General features: G+C 37.2%; 1 protein-coding gene across 1 annotated transcript in view; it reads right to left on the reverse strand.

Moving 5' to 3' along the window:
- CNGB3 (cyclic nucleotide gated channel subunit beta 3) overlaps positions 1–26,089 on the reverse strand; it is a 144,275-nt gene that overhangs the window by 26,117 nt on the left and 92,069 nt on the right. The window contains exons 11-14 of the mRNA XM_032610162.1: positions 23,356–23,497; positions 18,730–18,889; positions 14,861–14,958; positions 3,342–3,425 (exon numbers count right to left, since the gene is read on the reverse strand). Of these exons, the coding sequence (XP_032466053.1) occupies positions 3,342–3,425; positions 14,861–14,958; positions 18,730–18,889; positions 23,356–23,497 (484 nt within the window). The remainder of the gene's footprint in view (positions 1–3,341; positions 3,426–14,860; positions 14,959–18,729; positions 18,890–23,355; positions 23,498–26,089) is intronic.

Raw genomic sequence — 26,089 nt, forward strand, 5'->3', positions numbered from 1 at the left:
TCTCAAGGAACTGGAATGATTTTTCAAAGGCAGTTATTACAACTGACTGGAGGTAGAAGTACATAATGGGTACTTAAATATAGTTCAGCACTTTTAATTATTTTTTAATGGTCATTTCAATAATTTTCCAAGGAGATCTGGCATAATCAACGAACCAAAACTTCCACTATTTCTTGCATATTTCTAGGCTAATTTAAAACTTTCCTGCAAGTTTAATTGGCATTCAAATGAAGTAGACATTCCTTAGAGAGCAACGTCTGACAGCATGTGCAAAATAAGATCAAACCAAGCTCTTCTGGTTGGTTTATGTACTAATTTGGAGAAAGTGTAGAAATGCAAGCGCTTCATGTAACCCTTAGTGAGAGAGCACTTCAAATTTTTGGGGTTCCTGTGTAGAAGGCTATTTCCAAGGCTGACAGACATTATGATGCTCAAATTAATTCTTGCAAATTAATCCTGGGAAAATTCCTAAGTACTCTTTGACGCAGTCCAAACTACCCACTTGGTAAGTTTAGGAGCCATCCAGAGGATTAGATAGGTCAGCAAACTCAGTCCTGAGCCCTGCCATTTCTTCAGTTATTTAAACAACTGCTAATGGAACATGTTTTCTTTCGTTTTTTTTTTTTTTTTTTTTTCTTCCATTTTCCTACAATGATTTGGGGAAATGATAAAAAAAACAAAGCTGAACTTGGCTGTATAAAATCTGGACAAGTAACAACTTTTCGCCTCTGTCTATATCTACTCTTAATTAAATCCCTTCTTAAAAACAGAAACAAAGAAATGTGGCTTGGAGTCTCATGTCTTTTCATTTCTGCTCTTCCCCCTGCTTATTTTTTTCCTTCCTTCATTTGTGTTCACCGATCTGTTTTTATTATTGAGTGATGGATGCGATGTGAGGAAGAAATTAGAAATGAGAACGCTGCATCTACTCTGCATTTCACACTTTGTTAAACAAATTTTCACTGACTGTGGGCCCAGATGCTAAAGTTTCTATGAGTTATCTCAATTTTCAGTCCCTGCTGCTATTGGAACAAATTGAAAGGCCATTTTGGTGCATTAAGGTCATGTCATCCTAAATGCATCACTGCCCGAAAGGGGTCCTTAAACTGAGCTGTGGTTTGTATTTCCCATTTTAATGAAAATGATTTTATATCATCAGTATGCCCACATTTAATCTGGACTAATTTGTGTGGGATTCTAGATTCCTGGTTTCATTAATATCACAATCTCTATTTTTCCTCTTTACCTCTGACAGCTCCTACTCAGTTGCCCTCTGTGATTCTTCTTCATTGACCTGTTCCATAAATACTGGTATTCTTCAAAGTTACAGCCTTGGTCTTCTTTATTTACCTTTTCTTGAGCTTCTTATGATATCAGTTTCCATCATATGCCGGTTTCCAAAGATTTACCTCCAGTTCTGTCCTCTCTCATGGGCTAGACTGATTTCCACCTGTGCACTAGGTATCTCTACCTGGATGCATTAAAGTACCTTCACTCTATTTGACTTTGTCTTTCACCATTATCCTAGTTGATCATTTGCTTCCATTCCTTAAACAAGTCAAGTTCTGTCCTGCCTCATGGTCCCAAGTCTTCATCTAAAATAGTGTCCTCTCCAGTTTTTTTTTTTTTAAACTAGAGAACTATTTCTCTTCAGATTTTCACAAAGTTCATGCCTGACAGCTTGACAATCTCTCCCTGTCTGAGTCCCCCAATCTAAAGTAAGTGCCTTTGACACCACGCACTCTCCTGGCAAATTGTTTGGAGTTACACAGTAATTTTACTTGTTTATTGTTTGTTTCTTCCATCAGGCCAGTGATACTCAACTTTGGCTCAATTTATAATCATCTGGGAGCTTTAAAAATATTGATATGTGGTCTCCACCCAGACCAATTAAGTTACTGGAGATGGAGCCCAGATTTCTAAATTCAGGTGATTCTGATGTACACTGTGAATTGAATACCCTGGCACTAGACTGTAAGCCCTTGAAGGACAAGAACCACCTTTTTATGCTCACTACTGAATATATCCAGTACCCAGCACAGTGCCTGGCCCATAGTATTTCAAAATTATTTATTGAGTTTCACTGAATAAATGATACTAAAATTTTCTAGCTTTTGGCTTATTGTAGTTCCATACACTCCCTCCGAAGACAGAGTCCCTTCCTTTCTGCCTTGACTCATGTGAATTCTTTCCTCTACCTGGAATGCCTGCTTCTTCTTTCTCCTGGTTCATGCTGATTCATTTTTCAAGACTTAGCTTGACCAGCATCTTCTCCAGGAAATCTTGCCACTACCCCAGTGCAGAAGTGTCCTTACTCTGTGTCCTACCACAGCTTGTGCTTACTTCTACCATCTAGCACATTATTTTGGAATGATATAAGTACTTCTTACCCTCACTCATGTGTGAACTCCCCAGGGTTTTGGATCATCTCTCATTTCTTTGAACTGTTCATCTTTCTCTACTTTTTATTTTGATTATTGCCTTCACTATTGATTTAATATCTCAAGATGTATCTCAAGGTCCCAAGGTCATCATTCCTTCTCTCCCCCTTTGAGTTAGTAATCAGAGATATGCAAAATTGTTTATTTTAGAGTTATTTGTAATAGCAAACACTTGGAATTGATTATGATATATTCATAGACTGGAATATTATGCAGCTTTAAAAAGGATGTTGTAGATTACTTAATAATATGTAAAATGTTCCCATGATATATTGTGACATGACAAAACAAGTTTCAAACATAAGCGAGGTATGGTGCCAATTTTATAAAACAAGCTCTAACTATCCATCAGTCGATATAAAAAGATAGGTTGAAATATATTAATAGTGGTTATTTCTGGGTGGTGGAGTTTTTGTCTTTGTGCTTTTATGTGTTTCCCATTTTAAAAATAATGAACATGTATTACTTTGTAATCATAAAAAGCACAGTAAAATTTAAAAAAAATGGCATTGATTATTTACTAACTGGGCGAGCTAAATGGAGGTAACTGATAGTTTGCTGAAGACATAAAAAGGGCAGAACCACCTTTCACTTCTGTAACTTTTCCCTCCACCTTAAGTATTTGGAGTTAATGGGGTGTGACAATTGATGATTTACATTTACACAAAGCAACTTTTCAGACCACCCACACTTATATCCTATAAGTAATGAAATCCATATTGTCTTGTTCCATTTTGAACTCTGAGAGCACATTATAGATTTACAGAATTGTATATCATGATTATTTCCATACTATAGAATTCACCCTGGACAAATTTTGTTTAAACTATTCTCTTGACTTATATCTGAACTCCTCAGTGTATTTATTAGTCATGCATTAGAAAAATAGCATGAACTCACCTTTTTGCAGACAAAGTCACCAGGTAAATAGACAATGGATTTCAATCTTAGCAACATGTCATAAATCATCTGTGTATCACAACCCTAAAGAAAAAACAGAGAAAAATAATTCTCATAGACACAGCTAAAAGGCCAATATTCCAACTGATTTTAAAATGCAATGGAAATAAACAATAATAGATGTTTTCTGTGTTAACATTAAAATATTAGTTGCCGGTGGATATGGACTTGTCTTGACCCAAAATTTAGAAAAAAATACCTATGATATGATGGCTAGAATTTAGATCCTGGTTAGATATATTCAGGTTTGAATCCTGTTTCCACTACTTATTGCTATGTATCTATGTATCTCATGCCCTCATTTTCTTAATCTGTTAAATGGGGGTGAAACTGTTACTAATCTCATAATGGTAAAATTTTACTCATATAAAACAACATAATGCTTAGTAAATGATAGGTATTAAAGATTACGGTAATATAATGAACGATTGATTATTAATATATTAACACCAACAGATAAAAATCTTTGCTGAATATTTTTCTTTTTAATAACATCTTTCACACTATTGTTAGATATTATTATTTAACTTTGCAAGCGTGTATGTTTTTCTTCGCCAACTTAATTGTCATCTTCTTAAAGGCAGAGTAACTGTACACGAGAGATACAAAAACAATATCTGTTAAACGAATGACTGTTCATATCCACTTCAATAGTGTAAGAAACGAATTTGATTTGTTAGAAGATGTGTCTATATTTGTTTTCTGTCTAAATAATTGTAATTTATCTATATGATAGGCTAAAGAAAAATCTGTAGATGCTTCAAAACTCTCACTTTACATAGTGATTTTGAATCTTCTGCTTTCATCAAATATTTTTATTTTTTCCTCTCAGAGCTGTTAACATGTAGCAGCTTTCCTTTTGTCCATCCCTTAGGGGAAATTATTATTTTGCAGAGAACTAATCCTAATCAGTAGCAGAGGAAGGAGGTGGAAAAGCAAAGGACCTATCCCCAGTTTGTGGATTGGCTAATCATTCCTTTAGCGATCACAGGTTTCCATAAAGATTTTAGTAGCAAACACTTGACCTAGATCCATATGAAATTTAAACCTTGGGGTTGCTTGACTGATAAGGAGAGTTAATGATTTATGATTGAAGTATTTTCAAGTAGCCATGGGTGAGAAGCATTCAGATGAACTTGAAGTTAGAATTTTAAAAATTTATTTGAGAAACTATAGCTTTTGGTTCTCTCGGATAGAAAGAAAGGCAAAAGCCAACAGGAATACCTTCTTAGTACAGTCCAACAAATATTCATGAAAGCTGCTATGAGCAAGTCTTTGAACAATGCCCTTGGTGCAATCAGAGATGACAGAGAGTAAGTCTGGGATAAGTAAGTTGGGATAAGGTTTTAAGTACACAGAAAAGCTGTAATTTGTGGTAAAAGTTAATCATATCATAAGATATCCCAGGTAGGTATCCATACAACTTTTAAGAGGTGGGGCTTTTACTTCTGTCTTGGAGTGGGGATGAGAGAAAGGGGAAGCATCAAGAAGGTGCTCGTGTGGGTGACACAATTTGAGTCATTTGAAGATGAGTATGATTTTTATCTGCAAAGATGCACAAAGGTCCTTTTAGGCATAGTGAAGTGCACATTTTCTTTCCTTGTCATGTATTTGTTTTGTGCAAAGTGTATAATTGTTATTTATATTTATTTTATCCCTACCATGTCTCACAGGTTATCATATTTGCTAAGGCAAATGACAAAGATTAATTTCCTTCTAAAAATTATTTTGTTTTTAGTAAAAATTCTCTAAATATATGGCTCATGTGCCCTACTTCTTTTAATGCTGTCACTGATTCACAGTAATTTCATTTCAGAAACTGGTGTTCTGATCACTCAGAACTCTGTTAGGAAAAAACACAAACTGGCTTGATTTTAAGATTCTGCCCACTAAAGAAAGTTAATGTCCTTGATATTTTAGAGAAAATTCATTAGAAATATATTTGGGAGTTCTTAAGCTTAAACATGTCTAGAATATCATTGCAATGAAGGTAACTCTCAATCATTCATATCCATGGAGAATAATAACATTATAAATGATCAGAAAGAGAAGATTTTTTTAAAAAGCCCACTTACATTTACTTTCACAAGCACAGTTTGATGTTTTCAGCATTAACTTTTAATTATAATTTGTAGGCCAAAATAAAGTTTTCATTCCTTGAACAATTCCTGCTGGAATGAACTTTGATGAAAATTCCCAACTGTATTAAATTGTATTCATAGGAATTACTAATGATTTTAAATGCTGTTTTCCTATGGCAATAATTCCATAAATGTACAAAGATGTGAGTGGCAGTATTATTTTCAGTACTGAAAAAACTGGAAACAACAAAATGGCAATCTGTGGACAGGTAAAAATATTGAAGATTTGTAGGTTGCAATACCATAAACTGGTTAAAATCAATAAATCAGTTCTCTCCCTCTCTAGATGTGATTGAATTCAACAAATAATGTGGTCTGCACAAAAGCAAGCTATAGAATATATTCATTATGACTCCAGCTATGAAAAAATCTGTACAAAATAATACTACCGGGCTTCCCTGGTGGTGCAGTGGTTGAGTCCGCCTGCCGATTCAGGGGACATGGGTTCGTGCCCCGGTCCTGGAAGATCCCACATGCAGCGGAGCAGCTAGGCGTGTGAGCTATGGCCACTGAGCCTGCGCGTCCGGAGCCTGTGCTCCGCAACGGGAGAGACCACAACAGTGAGAGGCCCGCGTACCTCAAAAAAAAACAAAAAAACAAAAAAAAAAACCTACCTGTCATTGATGTTTATATAGATAAAAAGTAAAATAAAAATGAGGATTGGAAGGATATCCTTGAAATAATCTTAGTGGCCACCTCTGAGGAGGGAGAAAGGAGAATAGAACTGGCAAGAAGAATTGATGAGACTTCAACTTTTATTAATATTAATAAAAATAAAGTAAAATACACATCCCAAGATTGTTTGTAGGAACAAAATCCTCTTTGAGAAGGAACACATTTCATCTTTTCTATCTGTCAGGTTAGCTCACTGGCAGAAAGCACTATAAAGAAACCCAATTAATGGAAGTGTTGGAACAAATTAGGAGATAAGCCTTAAAATAGATTGACAAACAATTAGTACTTTCCTCAGTAGAAATGCCCAAATACTTACATGGAGAGCTGTTAGCTTATGGCTTGGATTTCTTCAGAGAAAAGCATTTAAACCATTATAAATATGAGTTTTTATCAATGTACTTGCATAGAATATGTATTAGCTATGTAAACAGAACATAGCAGTTGTATGTAATAAAAAAATTACAATTTAAGCTTCACCAACTAAGTGATTCTTTCCCCTAATGATTGCCTTGTGGATAGGTGCCAGCAGCCTTGGGGCAACTGTGATGTATGACTAGATCCTTCCTTTCTGTATTTTGGCTTAGTGAAATCAAGTTTGCCTTATGAAGTCATTATGTTTTATGATGTATTTGAGAACAGTTATCTCCTCCCTCCCCCACAAAATGACTATTTTCTTGAGATACAGTGTGCTCCATTATCGTATGATAAAAAAGAATTACATCGCAGGGCTAGCATTTTTTTCTTTATAATGCAGCTCCATTTCCTTTATAGAAGTAATTAGGAAAACTTCTGATTCACAGAAAGTCAGAGCACAGTCATTGTTTCATAAATGTTCCTTTTTTTTTGTAAAGTGAGAGTACCTGTGTAAATGTCAATACTAACATTGTATTAACACAACATTTGTATTACATTTTATTTTCTTATTTTCATCTATTTAATTCTTTCATCCTTTCTGTGATGCTTGGCATTAATTAATATATTGTTAACACTCTTGGTTTTTAGATGAGGTAACAGAGGCTCAGGCAGTCTATTGACTATTTCACTAAGGTCACACATGCAAGAGGTGTCAGAGGAAGAGACCCATCTGTGTGTGTATGTGTGTGTGTGTGTGTGTTTGATCTACATTCTGAGCAACTCAAGGGCAAGATTTGTATATTAGTCGCTTCCATATGCCCAGGGTCCTGCCAGGGCATGGGGCATGCCAGGCACTAAATAAATATGGCCTGATGTATAGAATGAAGTTATTAGAAATTATTCCATTTTCAACAATGGGAAATTCAGTGCTGTATAAAAACTGTGTTACAGATTTGAATAAGGCTTTTGGAGATTTGAATGAAGTTGGGAGAAATTTTATTTTTATTCAAAACATAACCTATACTTTAGATGACGGGTCTTATACCCAGGAAGTTCTTTTAATACTTGCAAGCTCTGAATGCAATTGTAAAGTTGGTAAAATTTACCTTTGGATGTTTACTTTCTCAGTCCTGAAGGATTCCTTCATTTCTAGGCTCATTCCTCCTTAAGTTCTTTGAAAAAGAACTTAAGATATTATCAGTAATATATAACTCACTGTAACTTTAAGTCACCCTCAAGTATAAACAGTCTTCAAGGCTCTTCTCAGCTCAGCCTTGTTTATTATAAAAGGACATGCTTTGTCCCATCTTAAACTCCATTCCCATTAAGCAAGTGATGGGTAATATGTCTAGGGCAGGAATTCTGAATCCAGTTACCCATGCTAAAGTCAAATGTGATAAATAATTTGCAAGGTACTATGATGTCAGAACTTATTGAATTCTAAGTGATATCAGACCCAACCTTATGCTTAGCATTTGCAAACACAAGTAAAGTCATCTCCATCAAGCTTTCCTGAGAACTGACAATAATTCTATTTTTCTAGGATCCTCAGTATCACATAGTCAAAGTGAGAAGTCACAAGTTGGATGAAACCCTGAGGATGAATCTAATCCATCTTCCTATGATCAAGCACAGCTACACACTGATTTTACCTGTGTGAAAACTCCCCTGTGACTGAATCAGTTTTATTTCTCAGTAATAATAGCAATAATAACAATATAACTTACTATATCCAAGGTATTGAGATAAACACTTTATATATTTTGAGCCACTGATTCATCACAGAACAGCTAAGGATGTCATCTTATTTATATAGAATTTCCCCACACTTCTGGGAGGCAGTGGAGAGCAGGGACTATATGCGTGCAGTATCTGGGGTACCCCACTAGTGCTCTGGACAGAGTAATTGCTCAGCATGTGTAGTTGAATGGAGTTCATCTGTGTTATAAGTTTATTGTTCAAAATACTTTAAAAAGTCTAGCCACAATACTTTATTACGTTTACCACCAGGGTTAAAAGTAAAGTTAAAAATGAAATGTAGTAAGCCTCCCTGTAATGCTCTGATTTCAGGCCCTTGGGAGGAAATATGTGATTAGGATGTCACTGACAGGGGATCCTTGTGTGAGGGGAAGAAATAATTTTGCCATTCCCATTTCATTCCTGGCTCAGTCTGCCACTCACATACAAAATTCTTTCTCCACATATTTCCTATCACTGAAGTCAAAGCCTTTCCAGGCTCTATTTGCCATATAATGACAATGAGTCACAGATCCCAGTGATGTGTCCTGTTTGGGATGGGTTATCCATTTTTACCAAAGCAGCGTATTGTGCTTTCCTTGACAGACTGGTGGTACCAACATTCCCATTTTGGTGTCTTTCCTTTCCATTAAGCAGGGCGCTCTTTTTCAGTTTCTAAAGGATGCAATTTAAATTCTAGACACTAGGTGGCGCAACAGAACTTTTATTAAATTTTCTCTTATTTCTGGTAATTTAGTGGTAGAGGCAAAATGTGATTTCCCTAGCATTTAATTTGATAAAACGTATTTAAAAATCAATATAAAAATAATAAATCATCAGAAATTAGGGGAAATTGCCCAACCTCATAGAAATGAATCACTCCTTGTTAGGTTAATACTTGAGCTTGGGCTGGAAAAACATGCAATCTGAAAGGAAGAGAATTATTTTTGTGAACAATTTTTTAAAAATGACTATTCATCTCTAAGCTCTTTAGAAACTCTGATCACCCCATGTAGAAGTAGCAGATCTTACTAATTAACCATAGTTGATTGAAGCAAAGTTTTGGTGAAATTCTGTGACTTTAATTCTACCTGCTTTGATTAAGAGGGAGAAAAAAAACACATGAGATTCAAGGTCTTTTCTTAGTAGGAGAATAGCACAGTGTGTGAATCTAGGTATCTGGTGTGAAACTAACTGGCATGCCAAGTCTAAGTCTGTGAAAATCACCAAAGGATGGCCTTGAGCTTACATTGCTTTTTGACTCTAGGGAAAATTCTCAGCGTCTTATCACTTATCCAGACAGGGCAGGTGGAGAACTGAAAGGTGGCTTCATTGAAGGGTTAAGACTGTAGACTGTAGCATAAGAAAAATCAGTGCTCAAACCCTGTCCCGTTGCTTCTAGCTCTTTGGCCTCAGTCAGGTAAGTAGTTTGTACTTTCTGTAAAATGGGGTGGGGGTGGGGGTGGGGTGGTCATAAACCTTTTCTCAGAGGCTTGCTGTGAGAATTAATTGAGAGAAGGTAACAAAGAAGAAAACACAGTGTAGCACACAATGAGAACTCAGTAAATAGCAGCTATTAGGTTTGAGAAGATACAAGTATCAATTTTAAAATTTGGGGGACTTCCTTGGTGGTCCAGTGGTTAGGACTTGGTACTTTCACTGCCGTGGCCCTGCGTTCAATCCCTGGTCAGGGAATTAAGATCCTAAAAGTCATAGAGTGCGGCCAAAAAAAAGGAAAAAAATTGGTCTTAGCAACAGCCTGGTTTCTTTGACAATTATATTCCGTACAGCTTGACAGTGTTTGGGGGGCTGTGACGGTTAACTTTGTGTCAACTTGGCTAGGCCATGGTACTCAGATATTTGGTCAAATACAAGTCTAAATGTCATTGTGAAGGTTGTTTTTTTTTTTTTTTTTTTTGCGGTACGCAGGCCTCTCACTGCCATGGGCCTCTCACTGCTGCGGCCTCTCCCGCTGCGGAGCACAGGCTCCGGACGCGCAGGCTCAGCGGCCATGGCTCACGGGCTCAGCTGCTCTGCGGCATGTGGGATCCTCCCGGATCGGGGCACGAACCTGTGTCCCCTGCAACGGCAGGCTGACTCTCAACCACTGCGCCACCAGGGAAGCCCGTGAAGGTATTTTTTAGTTAAGATTAACATTTAAATCAGTAGACTTTCAGTAAAGCAGGGTACACTCCATTATGTGGGTCAGCCTCATCCAATCAGTTGAAGGCCTTAAGAGAAAAAAGTCTGAAGTTCCCTGAGTAAGAGGGAATTCTGCTTCTATACTGTCTTTGGACTTGAGCTGCAACATTAACACTTCCCAGGTTCTCCAACATGCTGACCTGTCCTGAAGGTTTTAGACCTGTCAGTCCTCATGATTGCATGAGCCAGTCTTTAAAATAAATCTCTCTTTCCCTGTCTCTCTTTCCTCCCTTCTCTCTCTCTCCCTCTCTCTCTCTCTCTCTCTCTCTCTCTCTCTCTCTATATATATATATATATATATATATACACACACACACACACACACACACACATACATATCTCACTGATTCTGTTTCTCTGGAGCACCCTGACTAATACAGGGGCCATGTGAGTATTGGGTATAGCAAGGTATATGGTGACAGTACTGGGAATGAAGGATCACGGACAGTATGGACCTCCTTCATGTAACATTGTCCATATTATAATTTGTGATACTCCAGCATTACTTATATTACTTTTGTTAAAGCATTAGGATACTCACTGTTCCACTAATATATAAACAAGTTTCACAAGGCTAAAAGGAAAGAAATATAAGCACATTGTCCTTTTTGGAGTTTTAAAAATTGAATACAATGCACAATTAAAGTTACAGACATATTTCTGGAAAAACTGAAGCAAGTTTATTTAGCATAGAATTATTATCTGGTGCTGCATTGCAAACAAATTCTACTACATCTGTATCCCTTCACAAATTTATAAAATGGAGAAAAGTCCTTGTGAAATTTTTGACTGAAGTTCCAAGATATAAACTTAAAAGATTCTTTAGGACATCTTAAACTAGGTATTTGTGAGTTATATGATTTTCAAGTACCTTTAATTTATCCTAATCCTGAAGATTGGGAAGACACAAAGCATGCCTGCTAGCCTCCAATCTTGGTGTCAGATCTCTCTGTCTCTTTCTCTGTCTCTCTCTCTGTCTCTTTTTTCTGTCTCTTTCTCTCTCTCTTCCTGCCTGCCTGCCTTTTAAAGATCTGGAAGATTCATTTTCAGGGAGAATTCAAGATATGGAGGCTCTCAGCAGTTGAGTCACCCTTCTTTATTATCCCTGGATATTCTGATTTATTCAAAGTGTCCCCATTTTTTGTCTTTATAAAACTGAAATCTGTGCTGTTGTTTTCCTCCTTTCTAGCTTCCTTGGCCTATAGGATTGGGCCCACACACTATAGCCTGGCTTCAGTTGACCTTTCTAGATTCATCTTTTGTTGTCACCCCATGTTTTGGTCCTAATGAGTGATAATGAGGCTCCTGCCAGGGAACCTCCCCCTTTTCACTCTGAAGCTTCCTGAGCATCCTCTGGGCACACACGCTCCAAAGGTTTCCTCCTTTGTGCCTCAGCCCCTTGAGGCCATAGGTGGCTCTCAGTGAACTGTGACTGAATCAGAAGCAACACGAGTCAACTGGGTATAATTTATGAGGTAAGCATATAAGATCCCTGGTCAGCATATTTCCTCCCTAAGAAAATAACAAATTTGTACAAACCACTAAGACTGTTTTAGCAAGATTTAGAAAAGAAATAAATTTAGAAAGCTTCCATACCTGCTTATTTTCTACTTCATTTGGCTTTAGGTAAAAAAATAATTTTTTCATTTAACAGAAATATAAATGGAAATGGTTTCTTTCTGGAAGGAGCTACATCTTTAATGGAAATGTCAGGAAAGAATGAATCTATATTTATGTACGTTAGCAACATGTGAAGATTTAACATTTTTTTCTCAATCAGATGTTGCTGATTTTATGGATTTCCAAAAATATATGTAAAAACAAAGGAGAAAACTCTGAGGTTGAAAACTGATAACTTCCCAGATCAGAGACAACCCCATAAAAGTCACTGGTATATAATTTAAAGCTTTTTTTTTCTTTAAAATGTAGCTGGTTCTCACTTATTCTCAATTAAGCTAGTCCTTAAGTTGAAAAAAAATTTATAGCATTTAAAAATACTGTTAATTTAGCCTTGTGGCTTTCATACCTATTTTGACCGTAACTTGTAGTAACAAAGACATTTACATTGTGCTTACCCTTACTTATGTGTGAGGCACTCTGATATTTTCTTGTCTACTTTATATGCTGTTTGTGACCCATTTAGTTGAATTCATGATCCCTAAATGAATTGCAAGCTGCAGCTTGAAAACCATTTATCTAGATGAACCTGTTAACCAAGGTAGAAATCCCTTTCCCAGTCTCCCTGGTAGAAGATCAGAAAACTGTTTGAATACATTCCGTGGAAGCTCACCAGAGCTTCCACTGTGGCACTCGCACTAGAAATTGGGAACCACTTTCCAATTAGGAAGCTACTTTCCTATAATCTCCAGGAATTGACCCCAGGGCATCCTCCCTCCCATCCCCTCTCTTCCTTCCTAAGGCCGTTTAGGACACTGTACGGTAACCTAACATCGAGGGTGACTCTGCCTAACCATTTTACCATACAGAGTCTGCTTCTTCATCTTGCCCACAATGGTATCGATTATGTATTTTCAAGACATATCTTTCTGTCTGGGTTACATAATAGGGGATAATATCTAGTCCCTAGCTTAAAATCCATCAATATGTTGATTTGCCCAAATTTATGGCTCCAGCTTGGACCTCTCCCCTAAACTCAGATTTATTTATCAAACTGCCTACATGATATTCCATCTAAAGTCTAACTCTCACCTCAAACCAACACATCCCAAAACAGTCTATTTCTACCCTCCTCACCCTACACTTACTCTAAAATTTCCTATTTTGCAAATGGTATCTTTGTTCCTCAGCTTAAATCCTGAATCATCCTTCATTTCTGTCTCTCTCTCCCTTCACAAAATCAAACAGCAAAAACTGTGGGCTCTTCCTTTGAATACATCCAATATCTGGCCACTTTTTAACTCTGCTCCTACTATTCTGGGTCTGCACCATCATCCCTATAGACGTCTATAGATGTTATCCTTCTTTGGCCTCCCTGACTTCCATATTTGCTTCCTGGTCTACTCTCCACAGAGCAGGAAAAAATCCCTTTCAAACAGATCTCAAATAGATCATCTTCTGCTCAAGATCTTTAGTGGGTTTTGCATCTCAGAGTACAATCCAAATTTTATGCTACAGCCTCCAAAGCCCTCCATTAACTTGCCCCCTGACTCATCCTTCCTGTTTTTACTTTCCTCTGACTACTCTTGCTTTACATCACTCTGCCTTTGCTCCAGCCTCCCAGATCAGGGCTTCATCTTGTCCATCCTCCTGTAATATTCCCTTTCTGTCCATGCCTCCTCTCCCACTCCCAATATCTGCATAGCTCACTCCCTTGCATCCTGCAGTCCTCTGCCCAGATGCTCAATTGCACTTCATTAGAGCAGACATTTCATGCCCAGTACCTCCCTCATCCTCTTTAATTTGTTTAATTTTGTTCATAGCATTATCACCTTCTCACATATTATATATTTATTTTTCATTCCTCTCTTTTGGAATTTAAGCCCCATGTGTGCAAGTATTTGTTTTTAGAAGTTGAATTCCTAGTGGCTAATATGGTGCCTGGAACATAGTAGGAACTTAATAAATGTTCGTTGAATGAATTAATTAAATAGATGAATCAGTAAATGCCACACACAGAATAAGTGTTAGGTGAGAAAAACTTCCATATGGTATAATGCATTGAGAAGATGGCAGAAAATTAAAAACATTCAAAACATTAAAATTTTCTTTGCTATACATTTTTTCTTTTAAAAAAAAACCCTCTAAATTTGAATTTGGCCATGTAAAAAAATCTAAATCCTAAGCATTTGTATTGGAGACATGATTAGGCATGATTCTCTGACTGTCAGGCCAAAACAGAGCTAATCTGGGGCCTGATTTGCCATGTATTGCCAAGGCATATTCATAAATGGGAGATGACATGTGTAGTAGCAAAGATATAGAGCTGTAGAATTTAATTATATTTAAATTAATGCAAGAAGACCTTGAAGAACTCTTCTTCTTTGACGCCAGTTAGGAGAGAGAGGCTTCTAAACAAGTCATCTGCTGAAGAGAGATCCGTAGTTTATTTGACTCTAATTTCACACAAATTCTCCAGATTATTTTGATGTTATAAACATAAAGGCAAAAAAACCATAAATGCTGTATTCAGCAAGAGCTTTTTGTTTGTTTTGTTTTTTTTCCAATAAGAATAATAGTTTATTTTATATCAGAACAATGGAGGACAGATGACAGGGAGACAATATAGTATAAATGCTCAAAGAACAAATTATCAACCAAGAATTCAGCAAGAGCTTTGATTTTTCAGAGTAATTGATATGGTGCCTTCCTATGAATTGGAAAAACACTTGCCTTGAACAAGTCGACTTTGCTGATGATGCTGAAGTTCACATCAATGGTGAGGGCTAACTGCATTGTAGTTGGCAGTGTCTCAAGTAGGTCGGATTCATCTTCATAAAGATAAACACATCAATCCATAAAGGAGAATAATTAAGGAAAAAACATCAAAGTTCAAGGACAATTAAAAAATAAAGGAAACAAAATATCAACTCTTTTTATAAACAGCTGCATCACAGTCTATATTTTCATTGCTTCTATTGGACATACATACTTATCATAATAGCACTATTACTTGCATGAAAGAAAAGAAGTATTTTCAATATTGGTGACATAATAGTTCTGAATAATTCCAGAATTTTGTGTTTGCTGAAATTTTAAAGCTTAGTGATGATGGGACAAAGGCTAGCGAACAAACTGGGATGGGAAAAGGATCTAGTTCCTATCTTCTGATTCGGCAGACCAGCCCTAACGTCCTAAGGATGGCAAAGAATAATGAATACCGTGTAGCTTACAGAGTCCTGTCATGATCTTTTTTTTTTTTTTTTTTTTTTTTTGCGGTACGAGGGCCTCTCACTGTTGTGGCCTCTCCCGTTGCGGAGCACAGGCTCCGGATGCGCAGCCCCAGCGGCCATGGCTCACGGGCCCAGCCGCTCCGCGGCATGTGAGATCTTCCCGGACCGGGGCACGAACCTGTGTCCCCTGCATCGGCAGGCGGACTCTCAACCACTGCGCCACCAGGGAAGCTCCTGTCATGATCTTATTGGACCTTCATGACAACGCTAAGGGTAAGTATTCTTACTCTTACTTTCTGGAAAGAAGAAACAAAAGGGGAACTGAAACTCAGAGAGGGTGTAAGTGATTTACTCATCTGTGCATAAGTGGTAGGTGGCTGAGCTGGGAGTGGAATCTAAAGAAGAAATCTGTTAAGTGAGTAAATTCAAATTATTGTTATTTACTTGCTTATTAACTCAATGAAGCATGTGAATGCATTAAAGATTTTTCTACGTGTAAATTAAGTGATGGGCCTTCAGGCTGATAAAATGGTTCATGAATAAAACTGCCCATTTTTAGTCTACAGTGTATTATGGGTTTCTGAGAGCTGATTACTTTTGATGTTTTCTTGCATCCATTTAGAAAAGAAAAAAAAAATCTATACTATACCCTTATTTTGATTCCAACGTTGGTTCTAAATATGAAAATCTTTTCTATAAAAACACATCTCCTTGTTTCCAAGGGCTTTTTTTCTCTAGTTCCTTCCTAAATGAAGGAGTTGGAGCAGTGTCCACAGGGAGAGAGGGAAGGAGCCTGTTACTGCCCCTCTTCCTCCCTGCTTGAGAGGTCCGCAGGAATAGCTGTGTATGTTTAAGAAAACAGTTTGTTGTTTTTGTCATTTAGATTCAGGAAGAGGTTCTGAACCTGTGGTTGGAACCTCTTAAGACTGGCAGAAAGGAGAAGGTAAGGTCCTACCGTCAACAACCAGTGATTCTTATCTGCTTCTAAGAAACTTTGTTTTGTTTTTGTTTTTTGAATTTTATTTTACTTAGTTTTTTATACAGCAGGTTCTTATTAGTTATCCATTTTATACATATTAGTGTATATATGTCAATCCCAATCTCCCAATTCATCACACCACCACCACCAGCGCCCTGCTACTTTCCCCCCTTGGTGTCCATGCGTTTGTTCTCTATGTCTGTGTCTCAATTTCTGCCCTGCAAACTGGTTCATCTGTACCATTTTTCTAGGTTCCACATATATGCATTAATATATGATATTTATTTTTCTCTTTCTGACTTATTTCATTCTGTATGACAATCTCTATATCCATCCATGTCTCTACAAATGACTCAATTTCATTCCTTTTTATGGCTGAGTAATATTCCATTGTATATATGTGCCACATCTTCTTTATCCATTCATCTGTTTGTGGGCATTTAGATTGCTTCCATGTCCTGGCTATTGTAAATAGTACTGCAATGAACATTGGGGTGCATGTGTCTTTTTGAATTATGGTTTTCTCTGGGTAATCCCAGTAGTGGGATTGCTGGGTCGTATGGTAGTTCTATTTGTAGTTTTTTAAGGAACCTCCATACTGTTCTCCATAGTGGCTGTATCAATTTACATTCCCACTAACAGTGCAAGAGGGTTTCCTTTTCTCCACACCTTCTCCAGCATTTGTTGTTTGTAGATTTTCTGATGATGCCCATTCTAACTGGTGTGAGGTGATACTTCATTGTAGTTTTGATTTGCATTTCTCTAATAATTAGTGATGTTTAGCAGCTTTTCATGTGCTTCTTGGCCATCTGTATGTCTTCTTTGGAGAAATGTCTATTTAGGTCTTCTGCCCATTTTTTTATTGGGTTGTTGTTTTTTTGATATTGAGCTGCATGAGCTGTTTATATATTCTGGAGATTAATCCTTTGTCTGTTGATTTGTTTGCAAATATTTTCTCCCATTTGGAGGGTTGTCTTTTTGTCTTGTTTGTAGTTTCCTTTGCTGTGCAAAAGCTTTTAAGTTTCATTAGGTCCTTTTTGTTTATTTTTGTTTTTATTTCCATTACGCTAGGAGGTGGATCAAAAAAGATCTTGCTGTGATTTATGTCAAAAAGTGTTCTTCCTATGTTTTCCTCTAAGAGTTTTATAGTGTCCAGTCTTACATTTAGGTCTCTAATCCATTTTGAGTTTATTTTTGTGTATGGTGTTAGGGAGTGTTCTAATTTCATTCGTTTATATGTAGCTGTCCAGTTTTCCCAGCACCACTTATTGAAGAGACTGTCTTTTCTCCATCATATATCCTTGCCTCCTTTGTCATAGATTAATTGACCATATGTGCGTGGGTTTATCTCTGGGCTTTCTATCCTGTTCCATTGATCTATATTTCTGTTTTTGTGTCAGTACCGTATTGTCTTGATTACTGTAGCTTTGTAGTATAGTCTGAAGTCAGGGAGTCTGATTCCTCCAGCTCACTTTTTCTTTCTCAAAATTGCTTTGGCATTTGGGGTCTTTTGTGTTTCCATACAAATTGTGAAATTTTTTGTTCTAGTTCTGTAAAAAATGCCATTGATAATTTGATAGGGATTGCATTGAATCTGTAGATTGCTTTGGATAGTATAGTCATTTTCACAATATTGATTCTTCCAATTTGGGAATCGCATTGTAATTTGCATTCTGAGGGCAGTAGCTTTATTGGCTTCTCAGTAGCACTAATTCCTATTTTTATATGGTGAGGAGCAAACTAAAAGTTGAATCTGATTATTGTCAACTAGCACATTAACTTACTTTACATCTTTAGTAAACATTATTTTTAACTCCAGTGTTATAGTCCTAATAGTAGACACCAAGAATGATTAAGGGACTATTAGAGGAGACCTGTAGCAGGTTGAAAATGGCTTGAAAGATTGCTGTTCTGAGTACTCACTGTGCTCTGGGAAGAGGATGATATCACAGAGAGAGCAAGGGTTTGGAGGAGAACAGGTGTATGTCTCAGTTCCATTTAGGCCATTTGCTTAAGGCCTCTGTGTCCTTGGCCAATTTTTTCAGTTAGGAGCTCCCATTTCCTTGTCTCCTAAGAGGGGGTTGATGACACCAAATTTTCCCCATTTTTTTTTTTTTTGATGAGGATTATATGAGCTAATGTGTGTAATATGTAGCATCTGGTGGGCACTGAATAAAATTTAGCCTTTGCTCTTGAAGGATTTGCATAACCTGTAAGTTATGTCTGAATATTTAAGGAAAAAAAGCCCATGGTATTAAATTAATGCTTTAAAGATTATTTGGTTGTTTCCCAATCCTTTTCAAACCCAGTTAGTTGCCATTGCTGCCTTATAGGATTTTCACTATAGGACACATTTTACAGGGTTTTAGTCAGTAATTTGCCGTGCTTACCTAGCATTCTTTGAGAGTCCCATGTATATTTATACCAAGTCCTGACCCGATTCTGCACAATCTTAGGAATGGAATAAGTGTTCATGTAGGCAATGGTATGATCCATGCAGGTGCGGAAGTTGTTCTGATTGGCTGTAGCTGCCCCAATTACATCTTGCATCTAAAACCACAAACATGGTCACTCCACACCCAGCAGAGGAAGTGGCAGAGTTACTATAAGCCCAGTTGAATTAAGAGTTCTCACGATACATTCTATTCTAATCCCTGACTACTTGATTTTTAACACACTGATATTGGGTCCTACTTTCAGCTATTTACCTATAAAATACTGGGCAAATCATATTCTCTTTCTGACCCAGTAAGGACAATAGAACCTGTTTTACCTACCATGGGAAGTTTCTGTGAGGATTCAGTCACATAATGCATGTGACTGCACACAATCTTCTTTGCACACTTGTATATTACTGCAAAGATGTTAGTTGCTATTTTAAAAATTATATAGCTGTGCTTATGCAAGAAATGTGCAAAGAAAGTTGAGCAATTACCTGGTAGAACGGCTAGTCCATTTTGGTGAGTCTCGCTTAGAAAGCATCCTTCATAGATTTTGCAGTGTGGCTGGCTATATAGACTCAATTCATCATGAAAGTGCAACCTCTATACTTCCCTTTGTGTTGCTTAGACAGATAGAATCAAATCTCATTATGCTTAAGGCATAGTATTCAGCAGAAGTTGAAATGTGCTGAAATTACTGAAGCATCATCTACTGCTGTGACAATACTTAAGGAACTGTCAGGTTTTAGTTCTCGGATGTTTATAACTCAGCCATGAAAACCCACTCTAGGTTAAAAGCTGATCTTTAAGGTCTCAGCACAGAAAAGATATATAGCTTGACTCTTCGTCTCACACAGAGGGAAGCAAGTGGTTGTAAATTTGCTTTGACTATGGGTTTATAGTGCAGAGGAAAACCTGGGCGTCACTTTCGCTCATTCATTCTAGTAGCTGAGCCTTTTCTGCTTATGGAAAAACTACTCATTTTTTGAGATCTAGATCAAATGGCTCTTTTATTGTGATGCCTTCCTCGGTTTCCATTTCAGAGTTAATAGGTTCTTCTGCTTGTCAAAAGTGTCTGTCGAGTAGCTATGCAGAGAGTCAAACTGGATACTTTTTCAGTTTCTAACCTACTCCTCGAGGGCTGTTCTTCAACCACCTCAGTTCCTAGATCTCCTTTTTCCAAGCCATTTCTGACAGATGATGAACATTACCCAGTCACCTAAGGCCTTGAGAACTGGGAGATCAGAGATTGGGTTGGAAAAGTTAATAGAGTTTTAAATTGGGATCCAAGGACAATTAAAAGCATTATTGATCAGTGTTGGGGGCGGAGAATTTGTAGTGACAGTAATCTGAATGTTTTATGTGCAATGCTGAATTTTGATGGTGCAGATGAAGAAGACATATATTCTATGATGTGTGCTCCAGATTAGAGGAAGAAAAGGTCACTCTCTCTGAGTTGTATGTGAGAATAGAATATTGCAGTTAAAATGAGATGATCACATCCAGGGTGTAGTTCTTGGCGTGGTTATATACGGGAATTTTGAACAAGTGGGGGTTTTGTCCAGGGCTTTCTTACTTTCATTTCTAACTGTTCTCCTTCTCAGCACCTTTATTTAATTCACTGTGAGAGTTAAGGCACAGATCTCTATCTCCTGCCTCAAGCTTTCTTTTTGGCTCCAGTCCTACATGTTTAGTGGCTTGATATTTCTTCTTGTTCCTTGGGTCCTCAAAGTCACTGTAGGGCTTCCCTGGTGGCGCAGTGGTTGAGAGTCTGCCTGCCGATGCAGGGGACATGGGTTCGTGCCCCGGTCCGGGAAGATCCCACATGCCGCGGAGCGGCTGCGCCTGTGAGCCATGGCCGCTGAGCCTGCGTGTCTGGAGCCTGTGCTCCGCAACGGGAGAGGCCACAACAGTGAGAGGCCCACGTACCGCAGAAAAAACAAACAAAGCAAAAAACAAACAAACAAAAAGTCACTGTAAAGGCAGGTGCAGTGTGAGGTATAAAGCAGCCCTTTCAAAGTATCATGTGCATATGAATCACCTGAAGATCCTATTAAAATGCAAATTTTGACTCAGTAGGTAAGGGGTGAGGCCTGAATTTTGAATTTCCCAGGTGATGCTTCTACTTTTAGTCCAAAGACCACTTTGAGTGGAATTTTAACTGGAGCTGGACATAGTTTTTAATCTTGTAAAAATTTCCTTGGACATAGTAAGTGCTAAATACATGTTATATTTTACTATTTTTATCAATATGATATGGCCTTATCATATGACTATGAATTACATGTATGAATTAGTGTTGCCTCTTAATCTCTTTAAACTAGGGTTGACTCAACTGCAAAACTGAGAAAACATTGAAGGGGGTCTGGTTACCTCACATATATTTTATAAAAATTTATTAAATAATATGATTTTTGCCACTTATATTCAAATTAATTGCATTTCTCTATAAACAAGCTTCCTATTTTCTTTTTAATATTTATTTATTTATTTATTCATTTGGTTGCACCGGGTCTTAGTTGCGGCAGGCAGGCAGGCAGGCAGGCTCCTTAGTTGTGGCATGCATGTGGGGGGAATCAAACCCAGGCCCCCTGCATTGGGAGCATGGAGTGTTATCCACTGCACCACCAGGGGAGTCCCCACAAGCTTCCTATTTTCAATCACTGTTAATGTAATCTCCCCAGGCATTAAGATTATAATTTGTGCTTATAGTTTTTAACTGCTTGGTGTTCATTTTCCAAACCTAAACATTTTCTAAATAGAGTTTCCTTTACAGTCTCTCTCTCTATTCGATTACCATGTTCAGGCTGAAGTTGCCATATCCCTGAGCACCATGTTTTTTTATTTTCTGTATTTTGATTCTTTTATTTCTGGGACTATCCCTCCCAGAGTTAGCTGATTCCTAAAGATAGCAAACTACTGGGAGTGTGCCTTTCATATGCAAAATAGCCAACCCTGAGCCCATACTCCCAACAGCCTTCTTTATTGGGCTCTCATATTCTAGGCTACTATCCACCTGCCCCAATTACTCCAGGGCTAGGTACCAGACAACTAGAGACAGTCCCCATACCCCAGAGCCTGCTGAAATTATCCGAACTCACCAATCTTAAACCCCCTTACCCTGCTTGATCAGTTCCTTTCCTTGTGCCTCCCTATGTAGCCCTATTGGCAAGGTGTGACCCCCTCTTCTTGGATCTGTTTGTATAACAGACTGTCTTTTCAGTGTAAATGGTCTCCTGATCTGTTGGCCTCACCATCCATAAATGATAATAAAACCTACATTTTAAAACTGTATGACCCTTCCAATTTATATTATATTTGATTAATCTTCCTTAAATCTCTTATTTGTTAAAAATCCTTCCCTGGCTGATTTCCCATTGCCCTTAAGATAGAGTTCAACATCTTTAATTTAACATTCAGAGCCCTTAAAATATCTTGTCCTTACATACATCTCTAACCTTATTTATAGGTGTCCTTCACTCCCATTGTTCTGGTACTTCTTCTATTTTCTCAAACATATTTTGTGCTTTATCATCATCTTTCACACACTGTTTCTGATTGATTGAACTATCTGTCTATAACTACTGAATCCTATCTGGTTTTTTAAATACATTTTCCTCTATGAAACCTCCTGGGAAGCTTCCCTTTTCTGACCTAATACAGAGCTTTCAAACTCTCTTCTGGAACTTACCAAGGATAACAGCCCCTTGACATTCATGGATGTAGGATTTGAGTTATATTTGTTATCAGCTTCAAATATTATAATGAATAGTTTTCATTGCTAAATTTTGTTAAAGCATGAGTTTTATTCTTACCACTGTCAGTGTGGTGAGTGGGAACCAATAATTTATCTAGTGGTAATAATCATTTTGTGATTTTGTCTACCTATTTACCCCACACACAAATCTCAACATGGCTTTTGCTCTCAGACATATAATATGTAATGTACCTTACAAGGAAGTATAACGTCTAAAGATGCTACGCTGCGAGCTTTTTATTTCTTGTGAATCTGGGAATTTACAAAGGTGTTGGGCTCTATCCCTTGCAAATGGCATCTACCTTGCAATAGAGTTATTTGGGTATTTGTTTTACTTTCTTACTAGACTGTGATTCCTTGAGAATAAGGCAAGGAGATACCATAATAAACGTTTATGAACCAATGATTTTTTAATTAAATTAATTTAGACAGCATTTGGTAGCCTCCGGTTTAAATGACTTTTGAAGTTGATCTTAAGCCAGGGATTTTATGACAATATTTGAAGTTTAAGTAAAAAAAGAGAGCTTCTAAAGTTTTCAGGAAACACCAAATAAGAAGTTAACTTAGAAATGTGACTCTCTGAGAGTCTAACGCAATATTCAGTGTGTACAAGTCTTCTGAAAAATTTGATGGTTTAAAAATTGAAAGGCAGTGTTGATCTATTTACATCCCCATTCAATTCATCAAAATAGATGGAAATTAGTAAAAAAAAAACCCACCAGATAGATTTTGATTTTTTCTCTGTAAAGTTTATAAAGACTTGTTAGACTTTCAAAAATGACAGCATTGTATATCCAGGGATTCACATCTCAGTTTACCTGACCAATTAAGCTGGAGAACACAAAAACTCCAGAAAAAAAATTCAACAGTTGAAAAACAATTTCAAATGAAGTTTGTGGTTCTGGAAGGCCCCCAATGGTAATTAAAGTTCGAACTGCCCAATAATAACATCTCAGATACCTGTGAAAAGAGAAGATATACATTTTGCTCTTTACTATAACAGTAAAATGCCACTATGCTTGGGAATATAGATTACTACTAGATTTTAACACATTTCTTGCTAATTGAGATTTTCTTTCTGTAGGCAGCATTAGCAAATACCATGTATACTAATGTAAACTTCTTTTTTAATGTAAACTTCTTGATAAACATTGTGAAATGACTAAATAAACACAAGGATGGTATTTACTAGCTGTTCCACTTATTTCTTGCTGCAAAGCAAATCACCCTAAAGTTTAGTGGTATAAAACAACAACTATTTTACTAGGCTTATCATATCGTGGGTCAGGTATTTTGTAAAAGGCCCTGCAGAGATGGCTCATCCATGCTCTATGATGAGTGGACCCTCAGGTGACTTGAATAGTTAGAGAAAACTGGAAGTACTTGATTGAGGCCAAAGTTCTGAGGCCTTGGTTCTAACTGTTGACGGGGTTCCTCTGTTCTCCATGTTATATCTGTTTGGAATGCCCAGGGTATCTTCTCTCACAGTCTGAGCCTGGGCTGGAATGGTTGGAACAGCTGGGGCTGGCTGGGTATTTTCATTTGGTCTCTCCTTATGACTAGCTTGGGCTTCCTTACAGCATGGAAGTCTTAGGGTAGATGGACTTTTTGTCTGGTGGCTGGTTTCCCCCAGAGTGATGGCAGCCCAGGCAGTAGCTATAAGGCTTCTTTATAACTCAGAAGCCCTGCAATATCTTAATTTCTTGCCATGTATATTTGCCAAGCAAGTCCCTAAGACCAGCCCAGATTCAAGGGAAGGGATATTTGAATATACCTCTCAATAAGAGGAGCAGTAAAGGATGTGAGGCTACCTTTAAACTACCCCACTAGTGATTAGTGAGGAATATCGTAGACATCAAGTGTGTTTATGGAGATGGGAGAGCCCTTTACAGTTTAGAACCAGTTATTTTTTACTGATGGGAAGTAGAGCAAGTAGGTATAAACTTCTCTATTTTCTACTCATATCTTATTATGTTATTGAATATATAAACCGTGGCAGAGACAGAGGAAAACTGAGTTATATCTTAAAAGGGGAATTACTCTTGGGTGTAATAGGTAATTTATCTAGAAAGTTAGTATTGAAGAAAACCAATTATGCTCAGAAATAGACTTGGTAAAGATTCTGTACCTAACTCGTGCAGTTGCAAATGGAGAGACAGATCATAATAGCCCAGATGGGAAGAACATCATGAACCAGGGCAACAGAAAAGAATATGATAAAGATTAGGACAGAACATATAAGATTCACTTAGCTATATTTGATCAAGGGTTTCATGTATACAGAGTGAGGTGGGAATAGAAGTTAGTATTACAACCCCATTGTATATATATATATATATATATATATATATTGTAATTTTGGTACACAATTAGGTATACTACTGGGTATATTCCATACAGCTCTGTTAACGTGGTCTGGATCAGACATTTCCACTGAATCCTTGAAGAAAAATGTCCCATATATAGAGACCATCTTCAGATGTTGTTACAGAGAGGCATTTGGATTTAGTGGGTTCCAGCTAGCTATTCTAGTTTCCAGAATAAACACAGAAAAGCAGCACTTTTTACAGAATCCTGCCCTAGTCAGGCTTTTATTTCTTGTCTGGGTGTGTGACATAAAGATTTGCAATTTAAGTAATGGTACATTTGTCTTTGAACAAGGATGGTCTTTTTCTTGTGAAAATAGATTACAATTTTCAGATCTTCAAATACTAAGAAGTTGAGGTTTACAAAGAAAGAATCAAACTGCAGTTAAAGTCAGTATTCAAATAAAAACAGATCTAGAAAGAAATCACTTGTTTTGATATTCAATACCTTTTGAAGGACCTGAGTTTTTGTTTGTCTGTTTGTTTTACCTGGTAATATAGGAACAGACAAAGAATTAGCTCTTTGGTAAGGTTTGAAACCTCTGTGCCAAGAGAATAAAAATATTACTACTCTGCAATAGTTTTTCTAGCAGGCTTCCTTAGACTTACAAATATTATAGTGAACTTGATGTCAAAGAGAACCACCTTGAAGGAGTATGGAATGAATTTTATGGATTGCATTTTAACTTTTCAATTCCAATTTATAATTTCCTGTTGCCTGATTTAGTGTTATCACAGGTCCGGGACCTGTGCGTCTCTTTGAATTAAGGAAATTTATTGACCCCAATACAGCCCAAGAGTGAGACAGGGACCAGATTCTCTCCCTACATGGCAATTCCATTTCAAGTATTGAGATTACTATCCCCTACAAAGTCCCTCCAGTGTTAAGAGGAACAAACACATGAATTACTTTCTCTCATTTTCTTATTTATGGATGTTAGAAAATAGCAATTAAATGTAAAACTTAGGCATTGATTTTCCAAATCTGAAGGGTTAGCCTCAAACTATTTTTTCATACTGAAACAGTCTGCTATGTTAATTGGAAGTTTTCTGCCCGGATGCTTTGAGGTTTATTTTGGGATTCTTTTCTCAGTCATGTCTTACAGCCAGACATGCACAACCAAAGGTAAGATTTGTAATTTAATTAGATGGCATCTTATTGATTTTCTAGGATTAGCTTAATTAG

Source organism: Phocoena sinus, chromosome 17 (genome assembly GCF_008692025.1).
Source record: "Phocoena sinus isolate mPhoSin1 chromosome 17, mPhoSin1.pri, whole genome shotgun sequence".
Taxonomy (NCBI): Eukaryota; Metazoa; Chordata; class Mammalia; order Artiodactyla; family Phocoenidae; genus Phocoena; species Phocoena sinus.